Source organism: Fusarium odoratissimum (genome assembly GCF_000260195.1).
Source record: "Fusarium odoratissimum NRRL 54006 unplaced genomic scaffold supercont1.21, whole genome shotgun sequence".
In the NCBI taxonomy this organism is placed as follows: domain Eukaryota; kingdom Fungi; phylum Ascomycota; class Sordariomycetes; order Hypocreales; family Nectriaceae; genus Fusarium; species Fusarium odoratissimum.
Genome location: NW_022158706.1, coordinates 475433 through 496601, shown reverse-complemented (window position 1 = coordinate 496601; position 21169 = coordinate 475433). Strand labels below are relative to the sequence as shown.

Genomic DNA, 21169 nt, shown 5'->3' with positions numbered 1-21169 from the left:
AACTGGGGTATTTGCTGCATACGCTTGTCTCCCCCAATTCTGGTGCACTCGTAGAAGCGGACTCTTGTCAGGACCCGAGTGGGTATCGGGGTCGGAGACTCGACGGGATCCGTGTATCGACAACCCGGATCCACAACACCATTCGGTGTGACGGGCGTGAGAGCACCCCCGTCACAATGGTATTAAGACCCTGCGAGGAACCTACAGTCTCATTACGGAGTCACCTTTCTTATTCTATACTACGTTTTATCTTTGTTATATCCCTTCCTTTACATTAGTATACAAACTTTAATAATTCTCCTAATTCGAACCAGAAACTGTATGTAACTTCAGAGTCCACTTGCTTAGAGTTTACAGGAGTTGACAAGGTACAGATATAAGCTTATACGGCTAGACTTCCAAGTCTCGCTAGTATGGCTGCTTCTCATCTTCCAGGTGAGGCACGCTCAGAGCACAGCAGCCACGACACCATCGTCGACATGGATACCACTCCGAACGAGAAGCCCCCCGCTCCCAAGGACGACAAGACAAGCTCCAGCGACGATGAGATCGAGCAGGAGCAGAGCGAGGAGATGGTCCGCCGCCACTCCATCGTCCGCGATCTAGCCCGTCAGTACACCAACACATCAGCGCACTTCAACGGCAGCCACGCAGATCTCTTCAACGCAGCCGATGCCGATTCACCCCTTAACCCGCACAGTGAGAACTTCAACGCCAGAGCTTGGGCGAAAGCCATGGCTAAGTCAATGGGCGAGCATGGATCTGGGTTTCGACAGAGCGGCATTTGCTTCCAGGACATGAACGTCTTTGGCTACGGCGCTGAGACAGATTACCAGAAGGACGTTGGTAACATCTGGCTCAGTCTTCCAAACATGGCACGCAGCATCGTCTCACCCACCGCTGGAAAGCGCCGCATCGACATCCTTCGTGGTTTCGACGGTGTCGTCAACGCCGGAGAAATGCTCGTTGTTCTCGGTCCCCCCGGTTCAGGATGCTCTACATTCCTCAAATCAGTGTCCGGCGAGACAAACGGCATCTACATCGACGACAGCACATACTTCAACTACAACGGTGTCCCCGCCCACGAGATGCACAAGCACCACAAGGGTGAGACTATCTACACCGCCGAGGTCGACGTTCACTTCCCCATGCTCTCAGTCGGCGACACACTCACCTTCGCCGCGCGCGCAAGATGTCCCCAGAACTTACCGCCCAACATCGACCACAACCAGTACAGCGACCACATGCGCGATGTCGTCATGGCCATGTACGGCATCAGCCATACCATCAACACGCAGGTTGGCGACAACTACATCCGCGGTGTTTCAGGAGGTGAACGAAAGCGCGTGACCATCGCAGAGGCAACACTCTCCAACGCACCCTTCCAATGCTGGGATAACTCAACCCGCGGTTTGGATTCGGCCAACGCGATTGAGTTCTGCAAAACCCTGCGCTTACAATCTGAACTCTTCGGCCAGACGTGCGCTGTCTCGATCTATCAGGCTCCCCAGTCTGCATACGATCTCTTCGACAAGGCCCTCGTTCTCTACGAAGGACGCCAGATCTTCTTCGGCCCCGCAGATGAAGCGAAGCAGTACTTTATCAACCTCGGCTTCGAATGTCCCGATCGTCAAACAACGCCCGACTTCCTCACCTCCATGACCGCACCGGCCGAGCGCGTCATCCGCCCAGGCTTCGAGAACAAGGTCCCACGCACCCCTGATGAGTTCGCCGCGCGCTGGAAGGAATCCCGCGAGTACCAGATCGTCCGCGCTGATATCGAGACCTACAAGAGTCTCTACCCGCTGAACGGTTCCAGCGCCGAGGCTTTCCGTGAGAACAAAAAGTCAGCACAAGCCAAAGGTCAACGTCTCAAGTCCCCCTTCACACTGTCCTACATGCAACAAGTCAACCTGTGTCTCTGGCGCGGCTGGAAGCGTCTCAAGGGTTCACCAGGCGTAACCATCTTTGCCCTCATAGCCAACACTTGCACCGCGCTCATCGCCTCTTCACTGTTCTACAACATGAAGCCCACGACCAGCGACTTCTTTAAGCGCGGTGCTGTTCTCTTCCTTGCCGTGTTGATGAATGCCTTCGCTTCTGCCCTCGAGATTCTGACGCAGTACTCCCAACGACCTATTGTTGAGAAACACTCACGCTATGCCTTCTACCATGCCTCTGCTGAGGCGTTTGCTTCGATCTTGGTTGATATGCCGTATAAGATCAGTAATAGTATTCTGTTCAATGTCACTCTTTATTTCATGACGAATCTTAACAGGGATGCGGGGGCGTTCTTTTTCTACCTCCTTGTTTCGTTCATCATGGTCCTCGCCATGTCTGGTATTTTCCGATCTATGTAAGTCTCCCTTCACATCATCCCCTAAAATGATTCACGGCTGACAGGTTTAGTGCTTCACTCTCTCGTACACTCTCACAGGCCATGGTTCCCGCTTCGCTGCTGATCCTCGCCCTCGTCATCTTCGCCGGCTTCGTCATCCCAACGGACTACATGCTCGGATGGTGTCGATGGATCAATTACCTCGACCCAGTAGCCTACGCCTTTGAGTCCCTCATGGTCAACGAATTCTCCGGTCGCAACTTTACATGCACAGCCTTCATCCCCAGCAACTCAGTCTCTGGCTATGAAGACGTCGGCGGTCTCAACCGAGCTTGTTCCACTGTCGGCAGCATTCCTGGCGAGAGCTTCATTAACGGCGATCGCTACCTCAACACTCAGTACAAGTACTACCACGCCCACAAGTGGCGCAACGTCGGTATCCTCATCGCCATGACCATCTTCAACCACGTCGTCTACATCGTCGCTACCGAGTACATCTCTGCCAAGAAGTCAAAGGGTGAAGTCCTCGTCTTCCGTCACGGCCACCTCCCCGCTTCCACCAAGAGCAAATCCGATCCCGAGTCCGCTGTTTCCGGCCCTGTTCCCACTGCTGAGAAGTTCAACAACGAGGCTGCCAACATCCAAGGATCCACTAGCGTCTTCCACTGGAACAACGTCTGCTACGACATCAAGATCAAGGGTGAACCACGACGAATTCTCGACAACGTTGACGGATGGGTCAAGCCAGGAACATTGACTGCTCTCATGGGTGTATCCGGTGCCGGAAAGACTACTCTCCTCGACTGTCTCGCCGATCGAATCTCAATGGGCGTCATCACAGGTGAAATGCTCGTTGACGGCAAAATCCGCGATTCATCGTTCCAGCGAAAGACAGGTTACGTGCAACAGCAAGATCTTCATCTCGAGACCAGCACCGTCCGTGAAGCCCTTACGTTCTCCGCCCTCCTCCGCCAGCCCGCCTCTACCCCCCGCGCCGAGAAGATCGCCTACGTCGACGAAGTCATCAAGCTGCTCGACATGCAAGAGTATGCCGATGCCGTCGTCGGTGTCCTCGGCGAGGGTCTCAACGTAGAACAGCGCAAGCGCCTCACCATCGGCGTCGAGCTCGCCGCCAAGCCTCCCCTGCTCCTCTTCGTCGACGAACCTACTTCCGGTCTTGACTCGCAGACTTCCTGGGCCATTCTCGACCTCCTCGAGAAGCTCTCCAAGGCAGGCCAGTCTATCCTGTGTACCATCCACCAACCGTCTGCTATGCTCTTCCAGCGCTTCGACCGTCTTCTATTCCTCGCCAAGGGCGGACGCACTATCTACTTTGGCGACATCGGCGAGAACTCTGAGACCCTAACCAACTACTTCGTCAAGAACGGTTCTGATCCTTGTCCCAAGGGTGACAACCCTGCTGAGTGGATGCTTGAGGTCATTGGCGCTGCGCCTGGTTCACACACTGAGATCGATTGGCACCAAACTTGGCGACAGAGTCCTGAGTATCAGGAGGTTCAGACTGAGCTTCAACGTCTCAAGGCCGAGGGCAGTGCTCACAATGAACCTCACGACAAGAACTCCGAGTCGTACCGGGAATTCGCTGCGCCTTTCTGGGAGCAGCTTCGCATTGCTAGTCTCCGTGTCTTCCAGCAGTACTGGCGCACTCCTTCTTACATCTACTCCAAGGCTGCCCTATGTATCCAAGTTGGTCTCTTCATCGGTCTCGTCTTCCTCAACGCTCCTCTGTCAATTCAAGGCTTGCAGAACCAGATGTTCGCCATCTTCCAAGTTCTCACAGTCTTTGGTCAATTGGTTCAGATGCAGGTAAGTTTTGATTCACTCCCCATACCTCCAACGCTCACTAACATTACTAGATGCCTCACTTCGTCACCCAACGCTCCCTCTACGAAGTCCGTGAACGCCCCTCCAAGACCTACAGCTGGAAAGTCTTCATGCTCTCCCAAGTCTTCGCCGAGATCCCCTGGAACAGTCTCATGTCCGTCTTCATGTTCGTCTGCATCTACTACCCGGTCGGCTTCCAAAAGAACGCCGAAGCAGCTGGCCAGACTGCCGAGCGCGGTGCTCTCATGTGGCTTCTCTTCTGGCAGTTCCTCGTCTTCACGTGTACCTTTGCCCACATGTGTATCGCCATCACCGACACTGCTGAGGCAGGTGGTAACCTTGCCAACGTCATCTTCATGATGTGCCTGTTCTTCTGTGGTGTCTTGGCCTCGCCCAATAACATGCCCGGCTTCTGGATCTGGATGTATCGAGTATCGCCGTTTACGTATCTCGTCTCGGCGATTTTATCGACGGGTATAGCCAACACGGAGGTTACGTGCGCGGCCAACGAGTACACGGTCATGCAGCCTCTCAACGGCACAACCTGCGGAGATTATCTCCAGAAGTTCGCCGACACGGCTGGTGGCTACGTCTTCAACCCCGACGCGACATCTGACTGTCAATTCTGCTCCATCAAGTCCACCAACACGTTCCTCACGGCTATCAGCGCGAGCTACGAGCACCGATGGAGGGACTTTGGCATCGGAATGGTGTACATCGTTGTCAACATTGCAGGAGCTCTGTTCCTGTACTGGCTTGTTCGCATGCCCAAGAACAAGAACAAGAAGAAGCAGGAGTAGATACACAATCGAGCTTCGGCTCTTTTTTTATTTTTATTTTGGTACAAGGATTTGTTTTAGAGAAGTACTATAGACTGGTTTGGGTTTTTTACTTTAGAATAGCAATCATCGAGTGCCGATATTAGACTTGTAGGAAGCTCAATAGCACATCGTCAATACATTACGCTCTCTACCCGCCACTTGAGTGCCTCAGTGATTATCAGATCACGTTTGAGTCACTACTAATGTGAATAAGTATCCTCTTCCTGTTCTGAGCCATGAGTACCAGCCGCTGTCAAGATGGACCCTCAGTCCCACTGTTTCCTTAGCTCCCGGTATTTCCTACGTTGCCGATATTACCGATATAACCACCAGAATCCACCGTTTGAGATTGAGAAATGTGTCATTTCTGAACCAAACCGCGGCAAGTAACGCTGATCACGCCTGAATGAGTCGCATGTGTAACTTGTAGGGCTGAGGGGGTGGGAGTTTGTAAGAGAATTGGCTGGTAAAACTGGGGTTGACATAAATATCGAAACACCTGCAGACGCAGTGCCATCATTGAACTGGCACGAGGTCAATTGTTTTCAGTGCTATTATGGCTCAATTGAAACTGATTCATGCCACTGATTAATCTAGCATACTCAGCTTATGACAATGGTATACACGTTGAGTGAAAATACTTCCTAAGCCTCGGTCCAATGGAGGAGACTGATCATGCAGTTTGCTTCACGATATTACAGCAAGCAACAGCAGTATCCCTCGCGCCCTTTTGTTAACAGGCAAACACAAAACCCTGATTTATAAACAAATATTCATATCACGTCTTACAAAACCTCCATCCATGGTAATTTGTCCATCCCCCTCCAATCATCTCCCCCCACAACGTCCGGCCGAGTATCCAGATGCCGGGAAGATCTGCTCCATTCGGAGGATGAACCCCGCGGGCCGCAAACATTCCCGCCTCAACCCCGACCCCAGAGTCACTGATACATAAAACTCCATCGTACCCTTCACCACTCCTCGCTATGGTCAACTCTTTATACTCTAGTCAAAATGGCTGTCGGTACTTCAGATAGCGTCTGCCCCACGCTCCGCGATGAACCCCTCACCGATGAAAAACCCCAAGATGACGCTGCTTCAACGCCAAGCCAAGGCGATGAAGAGATTCAAGCTTGCACGACAGACGACCCAGGTGAACCCCCAGATGGCGGGCTACAAGCCTGGCTTCAGGTCGTAACAGGCCATCTCGTCGCTTTCAACTCGTGGGGCTACCTCATCAGCTTCGGTATCTTCCAACCCTACTACGAATCTCAATTCTCCCTCCCACCGTCGACAATCTCTTGGATCGGAAGCTTAGAAGTCTGCCTCATTTTCTTCATCGGCACATTCTCCGGCCGAGCTTTCGACGCAGGATATTACCGTACTGCACTCGCAGTCGGCCTCTTCCTCCAAATATTAGCAATCTTCATGACCAGTATCGCATCATCGTACTGGCAAGTCCTTCTCGCCCAAGGAATCTGCCAAGGTCTTGGTAACGGAATCATTTTCGCACCGACAATAGCAAACATGTCGACCTACTTCACCAGCAAGAAGACTATTGCTATATCCGCTGGTGCTTGTGGTGCTGGCACAGGAGGAATTGTGTTTCCGCTGATTGCACAACAACTTCTCCCCAAGATCGGGTTCCGCTGGACGGTGAGAGTTATGGGATTGGTAGTTGCTGTGTCGTCAATGATTATCATGATGATTGCGAAGATGAGACTCAAGGCGAGGAAAGCTGGGCCGCTTGTTGAATGGGCTGCGTTCAAGGAGCCAGCCTATGTCCTCTTCGCTGCGGCTATGTTCTTTACCTTGTGGCCAACATGGATCTCCTACAACTATGTAAGTCTAACCCAATTGACCACCGTGATACGTGCTGATGATGCCAGGCTCGTCAATACACAACCGATAAACTCTCCGGCTCAGCATCAGACTCATTCCTAATTCTCATCGTCATAAACGCCGTTGGCATCCCAGGCCGCATGCTATCCGCCTTTCTGGCCGACCGTCTCTTCGGCGCGATCCCAGTCTTCATACCGACAATCTTCTCCGCCTCACTATGTCTCTATCTCTGGTCACAAGTATCCTCCTTAACCGGAATGTTCATTTGGGTGAGCATATTTGGCTACTTCGGCGCTGCGATACAAAGTCTCTTCCCCTCATGCTGTGCAAGCTTAACACCAGATTTGAGTAAAGCTGGAACCAGAATTGGAATGATCTTCTCGATTATTAGTTTTGCGGCGTTGACGGGGTCGCCTTTGGCTGGGAAGTTGATGCAAGCTACGGGCGGGAGTTACATGGCGGCGCAGATTTGGGGAGGGTCAAGTATGATTTTGGGGATGGGGTTGTTGTATGCTGCGAAAAGAGCTGAGGCACCTCACGCGGTGAGTCATCTCGGTAGCCAGGACTAGAGAGGCCAGGAGTCCGCTCCCACCTCTGATTAAACCTGTCTTTCTTTTTTCCTATCCTGTCATCGTTACTCGTAGCCAGATACAGTAATTATGTCTGCTCAATAATTGTCGACTGGTAGACTCTGTGCAGTAGAATAACTCTATTACACAGCTATCAGCTGCTTAATGATCAAACAGGATGATGGCCATGACTACCGGCATCTGTTCGTTCGTGATGTTTCCTCATGATGACGCTCAACATTTATCATCCAATGAGGCAAGGCAGACCTCTCGAACCCGCACTTCGTTCCATTCGTCTCAGATACTATCATCAATGTCCAATCCATCAACCATCTATCGACCCGCAACTGATAAGTGGTGTTCCTCGCACCAACGTATCAAACTCATCAATTAATCGGTTCGGAGTCTCTGTCGCCGCCATGAACTCTGTCCAACCCATGGCTTCAACCCACGCCTTCGCAAATCCTTCGCACCTCGTATTTGCGTCTTTCCAAATGCCTTGAACATTCTTCCTCTTTTGTGCAATCGTCTCTCCTGTCGCTTCCTTCCCTTCCCACGATCCATCTTCAACTGGCCATGGAGGAACTGGCGCAGATGTAGCTCCGTCCTCGAGTGCGATGGGAAAGATCACATTGCTTATCTTGAAAGGCTTCATCTCATCCTTGGAGAGATGAGGTCTTGGCGTACAGACACTCGACCCATATATAGATGAGATTGTCGATGTTGAGCCGTCGAGGAGAGCAGACTTATCCGCATTCGAAGCACTGGGAACTTTGGTCGAATTATCTGTGGTCCGGCATCATTGATTAGCAAATACTCGACAAGAACGTTTTCATCACTTACATGATGACTACAATGCCGCAGGAAGGTTTCCGGATATCACATCTGGTCGATATTGATCATCACTGCTTGCGCCCGTGACGGTGATTATGAGATCGGCCTTCAGTCCGTTGCTACTCTCTGTCAATTGCATGGGCTTTGCATAGACGTTGTTAGCAGCCCCGACAGCGGTGCCATTCAAGTAAGGCTGTGTGGTAGCCATATTTGATCGCACGTCAAATGCAAAGGACCCGGCTCTCGCAGTCCAGTCACCCGTGGTGTCGTCCATTGAGGATAGACCTGATCCGCACGATATCTTCAATTCCTCCTTGGCGCCTTGTCCATTTTGCTGAAGCATACCGCGGAACATATCGAGACTGACCTTGCCAGGGGTGTCCTGTCCATTACTGCCGCCGAACGTCACAGTCGCGTTCTTTATGGGGACGTTGATGGCGAACATGCCGTACACTGGAGGCCCACACATGTGCAAGCTGGCCGATATATCGAAGCCGAGACTCACCCAGACAAAAGGTATATGGCCGCTCCACGAGACACTGATGTCGATCAAAACCTCCAGGACATAACGGAAAGGGTCCAAGTTCATGAGGAAGTCGATCAGGGCCCGACATCACACGTCGCGAGCATCGAGCTCCCCTCATACAAGCCTTTGGCGTAATGGCAAAATATGCACCAGCCTTGACGAATACTCGATCCGAAACCTGCCAAGAGATGCCAATCTGTGGGATCTCCCGAGGATAATACGCTGGCGGCGTATACTTGTGATGGTACCCACCCAGGGCGAACACCCAGTCCCCAGCATAGGGCGAGGGATCAAACCAAGTGCCGGCGGCAAATCCTCCAGTGAGATGACACGAGGAGTCTATCACATATGATGTTGGTGAAAGAGATCCAGAAACTCGCATAGATCCATTGACCAGGTCAAATACCGCAGTGATACCGAGCTCGACGGAAGCGAAGAGCTTCGTGGCACCACTCTGAGGCATCTTCGCTCTACAGTCGGCAAAGACTCCAATATGTGAGAGAGCCCAGTTTTGGATTTTGAAGACGGTTGCGATCTTCGCATCGAGCATATTGAATGTAGATCCTCTGACCCCGGCGCCCACCCAGAACGAGTCTGCAACGGCCGTGATCCATGTCGTGTTTGCAAGTTCAGTGAATGTCTGCAGAGGATCAAGTGGCGCCGGTGGCTGGCCCATCGCAATGAGCGGAAAGCGACACACTGAAGGAGGATCCGAAAATCTGATGTCGGAGTTGTATCCAAAACCCGCCACCGCGTCAGATATCTCGATCCCATTGATGTTCAGCAATGGCCCACCCAAAGCTAAGATGACGAAGGCTGTCTTGATCTCTCGCCATTCTCCTTCTTGATGATCCCGTATGCGCCAACTGCTTGGAAGATATATGGCTTGAACGCCGCCATCACCCCGCCCATGTAAAAGTCTCCGCGCTTGATCAATGCGCCGGCAAGATCGAGCGGGGGAGAGTCGATTGCCAACCCGAACCCGGCGAGTGAGGGGATGAAGCTGAACGTGTCTTTGGATAGATCAGCTAGCTTGAGCCCGAGTCCAAAATCCATCACCTGCATCTCAACGGGTCCGACTTTGAGTGTTGCGTCAAGCACGACGACTATGTTTCCACTTTCGAACTTCAGCCCGATGTTAGAAATGGTCAAGGGGCCGAGCCGCCTCTGGAATTTTGCAGTCGACGTATTTGAAGTTGTGTCAACTTTCCTGTCAGTGGGAAAGACTGCAGGGTCAAATCAGCCATTGTCTGGGGCATTCAGTGCGGTCTTTTCGCTAGTCTGCTGCCCAAGGTGTGGTTCAGAAGGGCCATTCCATCCGAAATGATGCCTGTGGGGACCCTGCCTTGAAGACTTCCTCGTCTTTGCCGTTCATGGTGCTGTCAGTTGCCATCGCTGTCGCGAGTGATAGATTCAAGGGTACTAGATCACTCTGCTTTATGTCACTATCCGTCCAAAGAATGTAAAGGCTGTCGAAAGGACTCTTGAACTGCTCAAGTACGGGTATGCTCGACACGGGTCTCTCAAACTGGTTGAGTGAGATCAATAGAAAGCGCTTCAATATACCCTTCTCGTCTTTAGAAGTATATTGGCAGTATATGAAAACGAATCGGTCGATGTCGCTGTGCGGGTTAAGGGGTGAATCGGCATTATTAATTCTTATTCAAAATAAAATACAAATGAAATATATTATTAATTACATAAAATAACTAACAACAGATACCTATCTCTCCACCCTTTCCATATCCATATCCAGGTATCTAACAGGTTATATCATATAACTTAGAACGCTTCGAGAATGCAGTCTTTAAGTCCTTAGTAGGTTGCTTGTATGTCACGCAGGCGGGCCTGCCGCCCTCAGTAGGTCCACCTGACACGAAGGCATAAGCTTTGCATGAAGGATCAGCCAAACAACGGGCTTTACATTGCTGCAGATTGCCCCCGGACGAGACCATACCTCCGGAAGCAGAAAGGGAAGAACCGCAGTGAGTCGGTTTTTCGGTATTGCCACCTGAGGGGTTCTGGTTGCTGGGCGGTTGGGAACCACCAGGGCCGTTATTCAGGCAGCATTTGTTGGCCTCATCAAGCTCCTCCTGTAATTTCTTCACGGTATCCTTCTCGTTTGTCAACTCCTGGTCCTTTAGGTTTAGCTCCTGCATGGCCTGGTTCAGATCTGCCTGGCATTTGGCATAGCGGTCCTCGCACGTCTTGAGCTCTGCAGGGCACTTGTCGTCGTCGTCGTCGATTGGCGTCATGAGGAAGATACCGGCCTTGGAAACCAGAGGGGCGTCTGGCTTGGCAACGACACAAATCTTGCTGGTTTGAGAGTAGCTGCATACAGCGCCAGTGATGCCAGAATTCTTGCAGAGAATAGCGCAGTCATCAAGGGATGGGACTTTCGGGGTTGATGTGCCCTTTCGATACTGATCGCATTCTACTCGGACCTTGTACCCAGGGGCGATGTCCCTCTCAGCAATGGGTACACAAGCTTGGGCGAATACTTGCGAACACGAGACGGCAACAATGGCCACAAAAGTAGGGAGTAGCTTCATGTTGAATGTGAAGGAGAGGTCACCAAAGTGAAAATAGTCAATGTGAATAAGATAGGCTTGGATGATAGGGAAGTAGTGATGTGATCGATAATAGGGAAGGAGTGATATGATCGATGAAATGGAAGGAGTGATTTGATCGATGATAGGTAGGGAGTAATGTGATCTATGGTGGGAGAGATAGACTTTAAATAAATATGTGAATATCACTCGATAGCTGGCAGCGTACGTGTCACATGGACTTGGTTATCCTTGGTCCTGGACCACAGCAAATTGATCTTTTATTTTTTGGCCCTGTAACGTCATGGGAAATGGCGGATTCCAGTACACGAATCCGGTCCATGTTTCAATTGATGATAGACATCTCTCCCTGATCGTCTGTCCGACGTCTTTCGGCCGAGCTTTGTTATGCCTTCCGACTTGGAACGACCGCGCCGCAATCAACTTTGGATCCATATCTTCCAGCTACCTTATAGAGCATATCACATCTTGTAGTACTAGGATCTCGAACCATGCATATTAACTTAAGCAAAAAATTAAGTTCCAGTATCAAAGGAACGCTTAGGAAAAGAAAAGAAAACAAAAAGCCATAGGTCAATACATGAGGCTTAGCAAAACAGAAAGGTTAACGTAGATTAACTGACTCCACTCAATTACCACTGAGTAGGATGATTCATATTAATGTTTCTCTACCAGATGATCAAAAGCGTCAACTGCGAATTCCATACCAATCATCACCCAAGCGAATGTTAACGCACCTGGATTTCTTGTTTCATGGAGCCATCTTGGCCTTGCTTGTCCAGCAGATCATGCTAGGAACGGACCAGTCGATCCCGTGTCTTACAGCATCTATGCAAAGATCCCGTGTCTCACGGGATGAGCTATGTAGAAAATCCCGTGTCTCGTAATAAAGCTTCTCGGTGGCGGGTCGGTGTAATGCAGGGAGGGTAACTAGGCAGTAGCTGATCGAAAACCTAGCAACAGTACCTTGGAATGGCACCGTACAGGACATCGCGGCCTGGCAGTACAGCTGACCTCCTTCGAGGACGAGACGACTCGGTCAACCGCTGACAATGCTGGCTCGATCATCAAACAACTTTCGTTCCTCAGGTATTTTGAGGCGTGGAATGACCAACTATAACAAATTCGTCTGAGATTAACCGCTGAATACGGAAGTGTCTCAGTTGAATTATAAACCAGTGACGTCAAGGATATACGACCCTGGATAAAAAGAAATGTGAATTTGGATCAGGCTTGCACAGTACTAGCTGAGGGTGCATCAAGGGAGAGACGAAAAGACTGTGTAATAAATCTTATATATCAGTTCCCCATGTATGGAACTCAACTTCAACTTTTCAAATCATTTCGTGTAGACCACCACCGTGTTCCCAAGATGAAGTGGTCCAACATCACACGACCGCTCTTGTGCCTTTCTTTAGCATGCATGATCACAAGCTCTGGGGCAGAGGTTCAACGTAGCCGGTTAGTCTTTTCATAAATCCCATCTATAATAGATTTCAGGAATTGCTGACAGAAGAAATTATCCAGAGACTCTGTAGACGATCCTTTTGGGGTGGACCCCTTTGAAGACGATCCTTTTGAGAAGGACCCCTTTGAAGACGATCCTTTTGAGAAGGACCCTTTTGACGACGATCCTCTTGAGGAGGACCCCTTGGGTAATGGTCAAGAATCCCAGGTCCCAGAAGGCTCCTGCATGAGGTCCTTCGCGGCTCCCTCCATCGAGGATATGGTCCTCAACTCTTTGCAAATATGCTGTGATCAAGAAGAAGATGCTCACGAGTCCCTCATGAGGGATTTCAAGTCTATTGTTGACAGTGCATTTAATCTTCTGGAGCAATACTGTGGCAAGTCCTGTGGACCCCGCGCTCCGCCTTGCCTTTCTCTTCCGCTTAACCCACACACGATCCTTACCGTTGAGCCCTCTCTTGAGCTCAAAGACTTTCCTAAGCACATCCTTATTGAAGAACCTGGGGTATATGATTTCGATACCTGGCTTGGCCCGATGGATTCTGGATTCGAGTTGTTTATTTACCAACATGAACTTCCTCCTCGACACACTACACTTGGAAATTTCTATCTGGTTCCGGCAGGTTAGTCTTCAGCCACGCCAAGACATTTTCGTTCCATTCAGTCTATATCTAACGTCGCATACTGCCTAGGTACCAAAGCAGCAGATCTACAATACCGCTCGGTTGAATTCGCTGAATTACAATTCCATGCAGCCTGTGGTGACGACACACCTTGCATCAGCGATCAATCAACGCCCTGGACTTCTCATTACTTCGAGGCAGCTCAACCGCTTGTCCTGGATTTCAGTGTCTACGACAAAGATATGGTTATCACCGTCGCCGATTTAAACACCGCCTTAGAGCAACACGCTGTCTTGATTGATGGCACCGAGGTAGGACGTACACATGGGCCGCTGTCTCTCAAAAATCAAGGGGAAGATATATACGATACAGCTAAGATAACAGAGATCGTTGTGGGCGGACCGCCTGATGGTAGTGTTAAGTCTGTCCTTGGACAAGGGTTCTGGGGTTCTTTCAGGGTTCCCAAAGGTAAGATCAACCACATTCCTAGCACAGCTATGAAAAAAAGAAATAAGTCAGGGTTTCTAATACGTGGAACAGGGTCAAAGTCCGTTACAATTAAGATAACACATCCAAGTAGCGGCGTAGCAGGCTATCGCATTGACCAGGGCTGTGAGACCAAAGGAGCTGGACACAAGGCGCTCCATGTCCAAGCTTGAGGACTTAGAAGAACCCAGTATTTCATATACCATCTCTTGCTGGGACAGACGTATTAATTATTATTGGGATGATTCTTTAAGCTGATACTAGCTGTAGTTCTGTATTATTAAGGTAGTAAAGAAAATTGGAAAATTAGGGTTAGGAAAGGGTTGGTATGAGCTATTTAAGCTATTTTTTCCTTAGTGTTTTCCTTTAATTATAATATAGCTATGAAGAAGACAAAAAATATAAGAAATTAAGGATAATAATAAAGGAAATAAAAGAAAATAAAAAGGCCCGCCCTTCTACAGCTACAGCTGAATAACATCGCAGCCAACCAGTTCGAGATGATCTCCAGGTGGACCAGGATGTCGTGGGGAGCTGGACCACCAAGACTGTTCTAGTCTGGCACGCCACGAAAGAGGGGTGCTGTAGTTAGACTGTAACCACACAAACCAGGTAAATCAGGGCTTATCTGACTTATTTAGTGCCCGGCGGGCTGGCTTAGACTCCCGAGTCTCCAATAGTCTCGCTGTGTCCAGGATATGATATGGGGCCTTGTCTCTTTCTCTAGCCTCCTCCCCCATTAATTATCTGATCTGTAGCAAAAGCCGTGGACTTAAATTTCACGACCCAGCGACAAGGAAGACGGCAAAGTCAACCAAGCCGACCAGGACGGTTCTTCCACGCCGCAACTGACTGACGGTGACAAGACAGCATTGCAGGAGATAAACGCTGTTCAATGGGCTTGTGATCACAAACGGTTCAATATTGACCATCGACGCTGGAAACTCTTCTGCGAATGAGTGTCGGGGACAGACCAAGTCTCCTCCGATCACTCGGCCTTGGTGACTGAAAGAGTCTCAACGACACACTCACCAACACCAAATATCACTTGGAAAAGCTCACAGGCAGTTTTTCCCTGGACAGAAAAAGGAAGGTCTCCAACTTTAAGTTAACAAAAGTTCCCTCCGATTCCTTTGTCCAGCGAAAAGATCCGACAGTGGCACTCCTCGGCTGCAAATCCCCGTGGCCTGACGGATTCTCTGACTGTCAGCCTGTGAGATTGTTATCTCAGTGCATCAAGACCTTCGAAGCTAAAAGGTTTGGAGATGACGCATATCAGGCTGCGGTGGACATGGCCGATAATATAGTTTCGATCCCCACTGCCGCCGCACTTGCTCATGGAGAACACGTGGGCTATATGTGTCAGTGCAGGCGATTCATTGCTAGAGCTCAAAGCCAACGAAGTCGTACCGCCATACTGCAACGCTGTCTTCAACACCGAGGCCGTCTTGGACAGCCCCCTCGTCCCACTGTATGTCGAATGGGAGGCAGAGTACCCAGAGCTGACACAGTCCTTGACTACAACCAAGGATGTCTCCAGCAACAAGTCTCAATACCCGCGTCGTGCGATGGGCGGGAGAGCTCCATTGCATCCGAGCCAGGGCGGATCAGTAGCAAACATATTGCGAGATTCGGTTGGGAGATTGCCAGAGAGCATGTTGGAGAGCGTTCTTGCGGTTGACAAAAGAGATCAATCGTATGCTAGCATGGAGGCCATCCCCTCCCTAGCCTGTCGTCTCGATGGGTTTCAAGGCCAGCTTGTAACTCTGATTAGCGGGACAGCTCATGTCCGCCCAACGCTTCCAGACGGGACTACGATGCCTGAAGCGGTGACTGCGGGCGAGGCTGCGGGATTCACTGCTGACACTCTGGGAATGGTTCGCAATCACTGCGATCCACTGCCGTACGGAGATGGCGTTGATCCACAGGCAGTATTCATCCCCGTAACTCATGGGCAAGTGAAGTTCAACAAGTTCAATGTGATCGACAAATTCGGCAGAGGAGTGGAAATTTTTGGTGGACACGGCCTCATGCCATCTATCTCATCAGTGTACCAGCCGTCATCTCATATGGTCAACGGCAAAGAGAGGCCAAATGTCGTGGTTTCCACCGGAGACAGTTGTGAATACTTTCAGATCCCGCCATCCATCAATCAGCCGGCTAGACTGTTCAACGCGTATCTGAAGCCAGGGGAAATTGGCCAAAGCACCTGGAGGCCTTGCGGCGAGTGGGAAGATCCGGTCTGTGAGTACATCATGTACAACAGCGCCGATCTTTCGTTGCAGGTGTTCACATCTGCTGGGGACTTGCGTGTAGAGATCCTGACTTCCGAGAGCAACACCGCCGCAAGAGTCGCCCAGCTGAATCAACCTCCCATGAGCCAGGGCTCTTTCGCGCCTCCTCTGACAGATACTGCCGATCAGTGGAAGATGAACATCTTGGATGACTTCATCCAAAATTTGAAGACCAAATACTATGCTCTGCGAATGATTTAGATCCTGGGCGACGCTTCCAGCTGTATGATACCTCCTCCAGAATCGTATTCCAGCGTCGTGAACGCCGCCTTTGGTCGTCCTTTCGCGTTGGCCATCGCTGGATGGTCAATTGAACTAAATCACGAGGAACTGCGGCCCCAGACGAGCCTTCAGAACCTCGCTAGCAGTCCTACTCCAAGCTTTCTGACTACGACTTGCCTCTCTGTCTCGGTCTGAAAGAATACTCCGACGATGGTCTGGCCGCGTATATTCCTTTGCGGGAAGACGCCCCGACGCAGCCAGACTTGGGCAAGATCTTTACGTTCTGGCCCAGCGGCGTGGCTGAAATCGACCAGAACGAAGATTTCGCATGCAACCCAATCCATCCATCCAGCCTGCCCACCCTAAAAGCCCGCCATGTCGACTTGTTCCAAGATGGCCGTCTCTTGGAAGTCGATGACATGATCAAAAGACTGCAGGAGGAAATCCTTCCCTTCTGCCTCCTCGTCGATGTTTTCCACCCCGTAAAAGCCCATACTGGCGTCCTCCCACCATCAAGCCTAACGCTTCCAGACTGGGACGTGTAACAAGCGCTGCGGAAGATCATGCTGTGCTACCGCGCGGGACCCTTCCTATTCCGAGAAGACCCTCTCAAATCACTCAACGCGGTGGGAGCAGAGGATCCTCCAGCGCCGCCAGCTGCAGGTGCTGGGGTACAGGTCCCGGTCGTGCCGTACAGGAAGTGGTCATGGTTGCAGCGTATATTGTGGATGGTGACATGAAGTACTGGAGCCGAGATGTCGATAAGGCCGAGGCAAAGGGGGATGTTCTTGAAGTGCGCAAGTATCCCTTCACAATGGCCGATGGCATTGTGATGTCGACAGAGCCGTTGCTCCATGAAGGCTAGGTACTTAGGCATTCGGGCAACGGCTTCTGTTGAGAACTTGGTCATCGTATTCTTCTTGCGCCTGACGAACATGTACTCGGGCTTGTGACCACCAGAGCCATTGAGAGAAAACATGAAGTATATTTAGAGATTATCGATGCTGCAGAGTGAAACTACGGGCGGGTGTCATTTGGCGGCGCAGATTTGGGGAGGGTGGAGTATGATTTTGGGGATAGGGTTGTTGTATGCTGCGAAAAGAGCTGAGGCTAGACAAAAGCAATGATTTAAGATACTGTAGAGATAATCTGTTATTATAGACATTAAAATGAACCAATGTTTACATGAGGTGTTGTGTTGCACTCCGCACAATTGTATGCCCGCTAGATCCCGGCATCCAATGATTGCCTCTAAAATTTCACCACCATCAAATTCCTAAAACCAACATCACCACCTCTCCTCAGCATGTCCCCGACGCCATGGATATGCCGAACCTGCACAAGAGCATTAACACGCTCTCACATGCGCCAATTCGTGCGCTTCGCAACCAATGGTCAGTCCTCCCCTCTCAATTCCTCTCCCCAAAGTGCCCCCGCTAACCATCACAGATGCCTCACCACTCCTCGCACCCGCACTCCTCCAGCGCGCCCAATCCCTCACAACCGAACACGACGACCTCCAGAAAACCCTCAACAACTCCTTCGATTCTACCATAGCTAAGCGCGTCGGCGAATTGTCCCGCGTAGCTGAAGCGCTGAAAGCATGGCAGACCTCCCAAGCCTCTGTCACCGAATTAACCTCCATGCTCGACGACCCCGATCAAGACGCCGATCTCGCTGCCATCGCCCGCGATGAACTCAGCTCCGAAACAGGAAAACTCGAGTCCCTCGCCCGCAGACTCTCAGCAAGCTTAACGCCCCGCCACCCCTTCGCCGATTTCCCATGCATGCTGGAATTCCGCCCTGGGCCTGGTGGTCTTGAAGGGCGGTACTTTATGGATACTTTGTTCAAAATGTACAAGGCGCTATGCATGCGACGCGGTTATCGCCACACAGTAGTAAAGTACGAATTTGCCGATACAGCAGGTGACTCCTCCTCATCAGCCGGCGAGAACCCTCTCCAAGAAGCAATTCTCGAAGTCCACGACCAAGGCGCCTTCGACATCTTCCGCAGCGAAGCAGGCATGCACCGCGTCCAACGCATTCCCAGCACCGAGACCAAAGGCCGCGTGCACACCAGCGCCGTCGCAGTCTGGGTTCTGCCCTCGTTCCCCGAGAACGGCGCTGCAAACATCGACTTTGACGATCCAGAGAGTGACTTCTACGTTAATCCGCAGGAGGTCAAAATTGAGACGATGCGAGCTAGAGGTGCGGGAGGACAACACGTTAATAAGACGGAGTCTGCTATTCGAATGACGCATTTACCTACTGGTACGACTGTGTCGATGCAGGATCATCGTTCGCAGCAGCGTAATCGTGAAGAAGCATGGAAATTGCTTCGTTCACGCATTGCAGATCAGCGACGAGAAGCTCGTGAAGAGGAAGCCTCTAAGCTAAGAAACAGCGTACTCTCCAAGACACAGATCACACGAGGTGATAAGATCCGAACATACAACTACAACCAAGACCGATGTACCGACCATCGTGCAGGCGTTGACGTGCACGACCTACCGAATGTTCTCGAGGGCGGTGAAAAGCTAGATCGAATCATGGACGGCGCAAAAGATTGGCTTGTGAATAAGGATATTGAACTCCTCATGGCCGAAGAAGAAGCCAAAGAGAAGCTCAATGGCAAGAAATAGATGTACAACACTGTAGCATAGGCATTGTATTATCATGTACAGAACCCGCTGTAGGGAACCCAAAACTGTTGAATAGATGACGATATCCGACGCTTCATATCTTCGTGCCATTATGCGTATCAAGAACAAACCAAACTCCAGCATGCATCCGATGAGGACACCGCGGTCCCAGCTAACTCCATGCATCAAAGTCCATTTCACATTAATCCTCCAAGAACCACCTTCCCAATACTAGCCACCTCTGTCTTGACATGGCTGCGACTCTGCTCCTCAAAGTCCCGTACTATCCCTTGCACGATTATCTTGCGCACGCGCGAATCCGCTTTCGTGAAGAGTTCAGCGACAGGTGCAGAACACTCTCTAGGTGAAGGTACCAACGCCAGAAATCTCGTGTAGCAATCGATCAACACATCGCACAGCGTCGCGAACGTCTCAAAGTAATCGGGGTCAAACGGCAACGAAGGCGTGAGTAGAAAGGTATACTCTTCTCCAGGGAGGAGATCTGTCTCAGCAGCTGCAAAGTTCATGACAGAGGGCGCTGGACCACCGGCTGCGGGCAAAGAAGCCATCTCGTCGACCATGGGGTGCATGTCAGCTGCTGATGTTGAGCGACGAGATTTACCGCCAGGACGACGGAACATGCTTGGGAGACGCGCGCGGGTGAGTGATGCAGCGGTTGATGATTCGCCGTGGAGTTGTTGGAAGGAGTCGAACTCAGAGAGGAGCGAGTTTAGACTTCGGAGGAATTCGATCGATGTGGAGGAGTACAGGTCGATGATTGTCGGGAGGGAGAGGCCGAGGAGGAGATGGTTCGTTGCTTTGCGACCAAGCTTTCGAGCATCGAGGGAGGGCATGCGATTGAGGTCCGTCTTTTCGAAGAGATACGTCTTGAACCAATAAATCCGTCCTTCATGTCTGTTTCACAGTTAGCCCCTACCCAAACCGTTTTGCTCAAGGTCCAACATACGCTTTCCGCAAATACTCCAACGTCGCGATGCGCTTATTCGCAAGCTCCGTAACATGATGGTGCATGATACCCGCCTCATTCTGCTGCCACATTCCCGACGTCCCAACCGCCCCATTCGGCATTATCCCAATCGGCGTATTCGGCACGATCCCCCCATGAAGGGTCGTCGACCCCGTCGCACTGCGACTCAACATCTGAGGTTCCACGGGCGCCGCCGCACTTTCCACGCCGTCAGGCCTAGGCGCTACCTTGGCAGCAGCAGAGAGAGCGTAGTCTGGCAGCGCAGGAGGCGCCGTAGCATCCGTGACAAAAGCGTTAGGCCCGTTCCCAAACGAACTCCCACGCCTACTCGACAGCGACGCCTTTCGCGAGAACGACGCTTTGCGGTCTTTGGGGAGGATGGACGTGTTCAGAGGATCAACGGCGTGGCCGTCGCGCGTGGTGGGACGAGAAGCAGCGTTGGAGGAGAAGATGGAGGTCGAGAAGATGGGCGTGCCCGTGTTATTCGGTGTTTTGGGAGGCATGTTTCGTGACGATCTGGCCCTGGGGGGCACGACGGAGTAAGGTTAATTGCGCGGTTGTCTCTTTTCGTGGTAGCCGTGCGTTAAAGGAGGGCGAGGGGTGTGTGATGATCGGCAGTCGAAGGATCCAACAGCTGGCGTTTTCGCCAGAGCCGCACGCGGATTGCAGCGTCGCAGTGAATCTACGCGGGGGGGGTTTGAGGGATGAGATTAGGTGTTTCGTTTCGCTTAACGATACGCCTATAGGCGCTCAGCGCCGTTTCTTTCGTCTCGTTTCTTTCGATTGCCCTTCTCGTGAATCTCAATATCGGATCGTCGTGCTCATCAGTACTGTAAAGAAAAAATGGTGGTGAAAGGGTGCATCCTGGAGTTGAACCCCTGGTTTGTGGTGCCGAATGTGGATTGGGCGGGAATTGCTTTTGGAATGGAAGGAAAATAAAAGATCCAGGGCCCTCTCACGCAAGCGCGCATGGGTAAGGTAAGGGTTCAGATTGAAGATCCGCTAACCACCTCCAGCGAAATCCGGAATAACCACCATTCTTGGCAAGACTCGCATAGAGGATCGGTTTCGTGATTTTAAATTGTGAGAAATAAGGGCCGAT

The 21169-nt window shown here is 51.1% G+C and overlaps 8 protein-coding genes across 8 annotated transcripts; 5 read left to right on the top strand and 3 right to left on the bottom strand.

Moving 5' to 3' along the window:
* Positions 1-63: 63 nt before the first annotated feature.
* On the top strand, positions 64-5216 carry FOIG_11360 (ATPase). The gene is made up of 4 exons (XM_031211921.1): positions 64-319; positions 375-2356; positions 2410-4165; positions 4216-5216. Exons 2-4 carry the CDS (start codon positions 414-416, stop codon positions 4981-4983), a joined length of 4467 nt encoding a protein of 1488 aa, XP_031058495.1. The 5' UTR covers positions 64-319; positions 375-413; the 3' UTR covers positions 4984-5216.
* An 802-nt stretch (positions 5217-6018) lies between these two features.
* Positions 6019-7415, top strand: FOIG_11359 (uncharacterized protein; the record flags this gene model as incomplete). The annotated part of the gene is made up of 2 exons (XM_031211920.1): positions 6019-6846; positions 6894-7415. 2 exons carry the CDS (start codon positions 6019-6021, stop codon positions 7413-7415), a joined length of 1350 nt encoding a protein of 449 aa, XP_031058494.1.
* An 850-nt stretch (positions 7416-8265) lies between these two features.
* FOIG_11358 (uncharacterized protein) lies at positions 8266-9451 on the bottom strand (the record flags this gene model as incomplete). The annotated part of the gene is made up of 2 exons (XM_031211919.1): positions 8266-8702; positions 8755-9451. 2 exons carry the CDS (start codon positions 9449-9451, stop codon positions 8266-8268), a joined length of 1134 nt encoding a protein of 377 aa, XP_031058493.1.
* A 125-nt stretch (positions 9452-9576) lies between these two features.
* On the bottom strand, positions 9577-11327 carry FOIG_11357 (uncharacterized protein; the record flags this gene model as incomplete). The annotated part of the gene is made up of 2 exons (XM_031211918.1): positions 9577-10001; positions 10733-11327. The coding sequence occupies 2 exons, from the start codon at positions 11325-11327 to the stop codon at positions 9577-9579; spliced, it is 1020 nt and encodes a 339-aa protein (XP_031058492.1).
* A 1390-nt stretch (positions 11328-12717) lies between these two features.
* Positions 12718-14094, top strand: FOIG_11356 (uncharacterized protein; the record flags this gene model as incomplete). The annotated part of the gene is made up of 4 exons (XM_031211917.1): positions 12718-12806; positions 12873-13435; positions 13505-13903; positions 13976-14094. 4 exons carry the CDS (start codon positions 12718-12720, stop codon positions 14092-14094), a joined length of 1170 nt encoding a protein of 389 aa, XP_031058491.1.
* Positions 14095-15258: 1164 nt separating this feature from the next.
* On the top strand, positions 15259-16416 carry FOIG_11355 (uncharacterized protein; the record flags this gene model as incomplete). Its single annotated transcript, XM_031211916.1, has 1 exon — positions 15259-16416. One exon carries the CDS (start codon positions 15259-15261, stop codon positions 16414-16416), a length of 1158 nt encoding a protein of 385 aa, XP_031058490.1.
* A 1301-nt stretch (positions 16417-17717) lies between these two features.
* On the top strand, positions 17718-19426 carry FOIG_11354 (peptide chain release factor 1). Its single transcript, XM_031211915.1, has 2 exons — positions 17718-17831; positions 17887-19426. Exons 1-2 carry the CDS (start codon positions 17744-17746, stop codon positions 19077-19079), a joined length of 1281 nt encoding a protein of 426 aa, XP_031058489.1. The 5' UTR covers positions 17718-17743; the 3' UTR covers positions 19080-19426.
* FOIG_11353 (uncharacterized protein) lies at positions 17887-20994 on the bottom strand. The gene is made up of 2 exons (XM_031211914.1): positions 20047-20994; positions 17887-19994 (listed from the first exon to the last, which is right to left on the bottom strand). Exons 1-2 carry the CDS (start codon positions 20568-20570, stop codon positions 19277-19279), a joined length of 1242 nt encoding a protein of 413 aa, XP_031058488.1. The 5' UTR covers positions 20571-20994; the 3' UTR covers positions 17887-19276.
* Between the last annotated feature and the right edge of the window lie 175 nt (positions 20995-21169).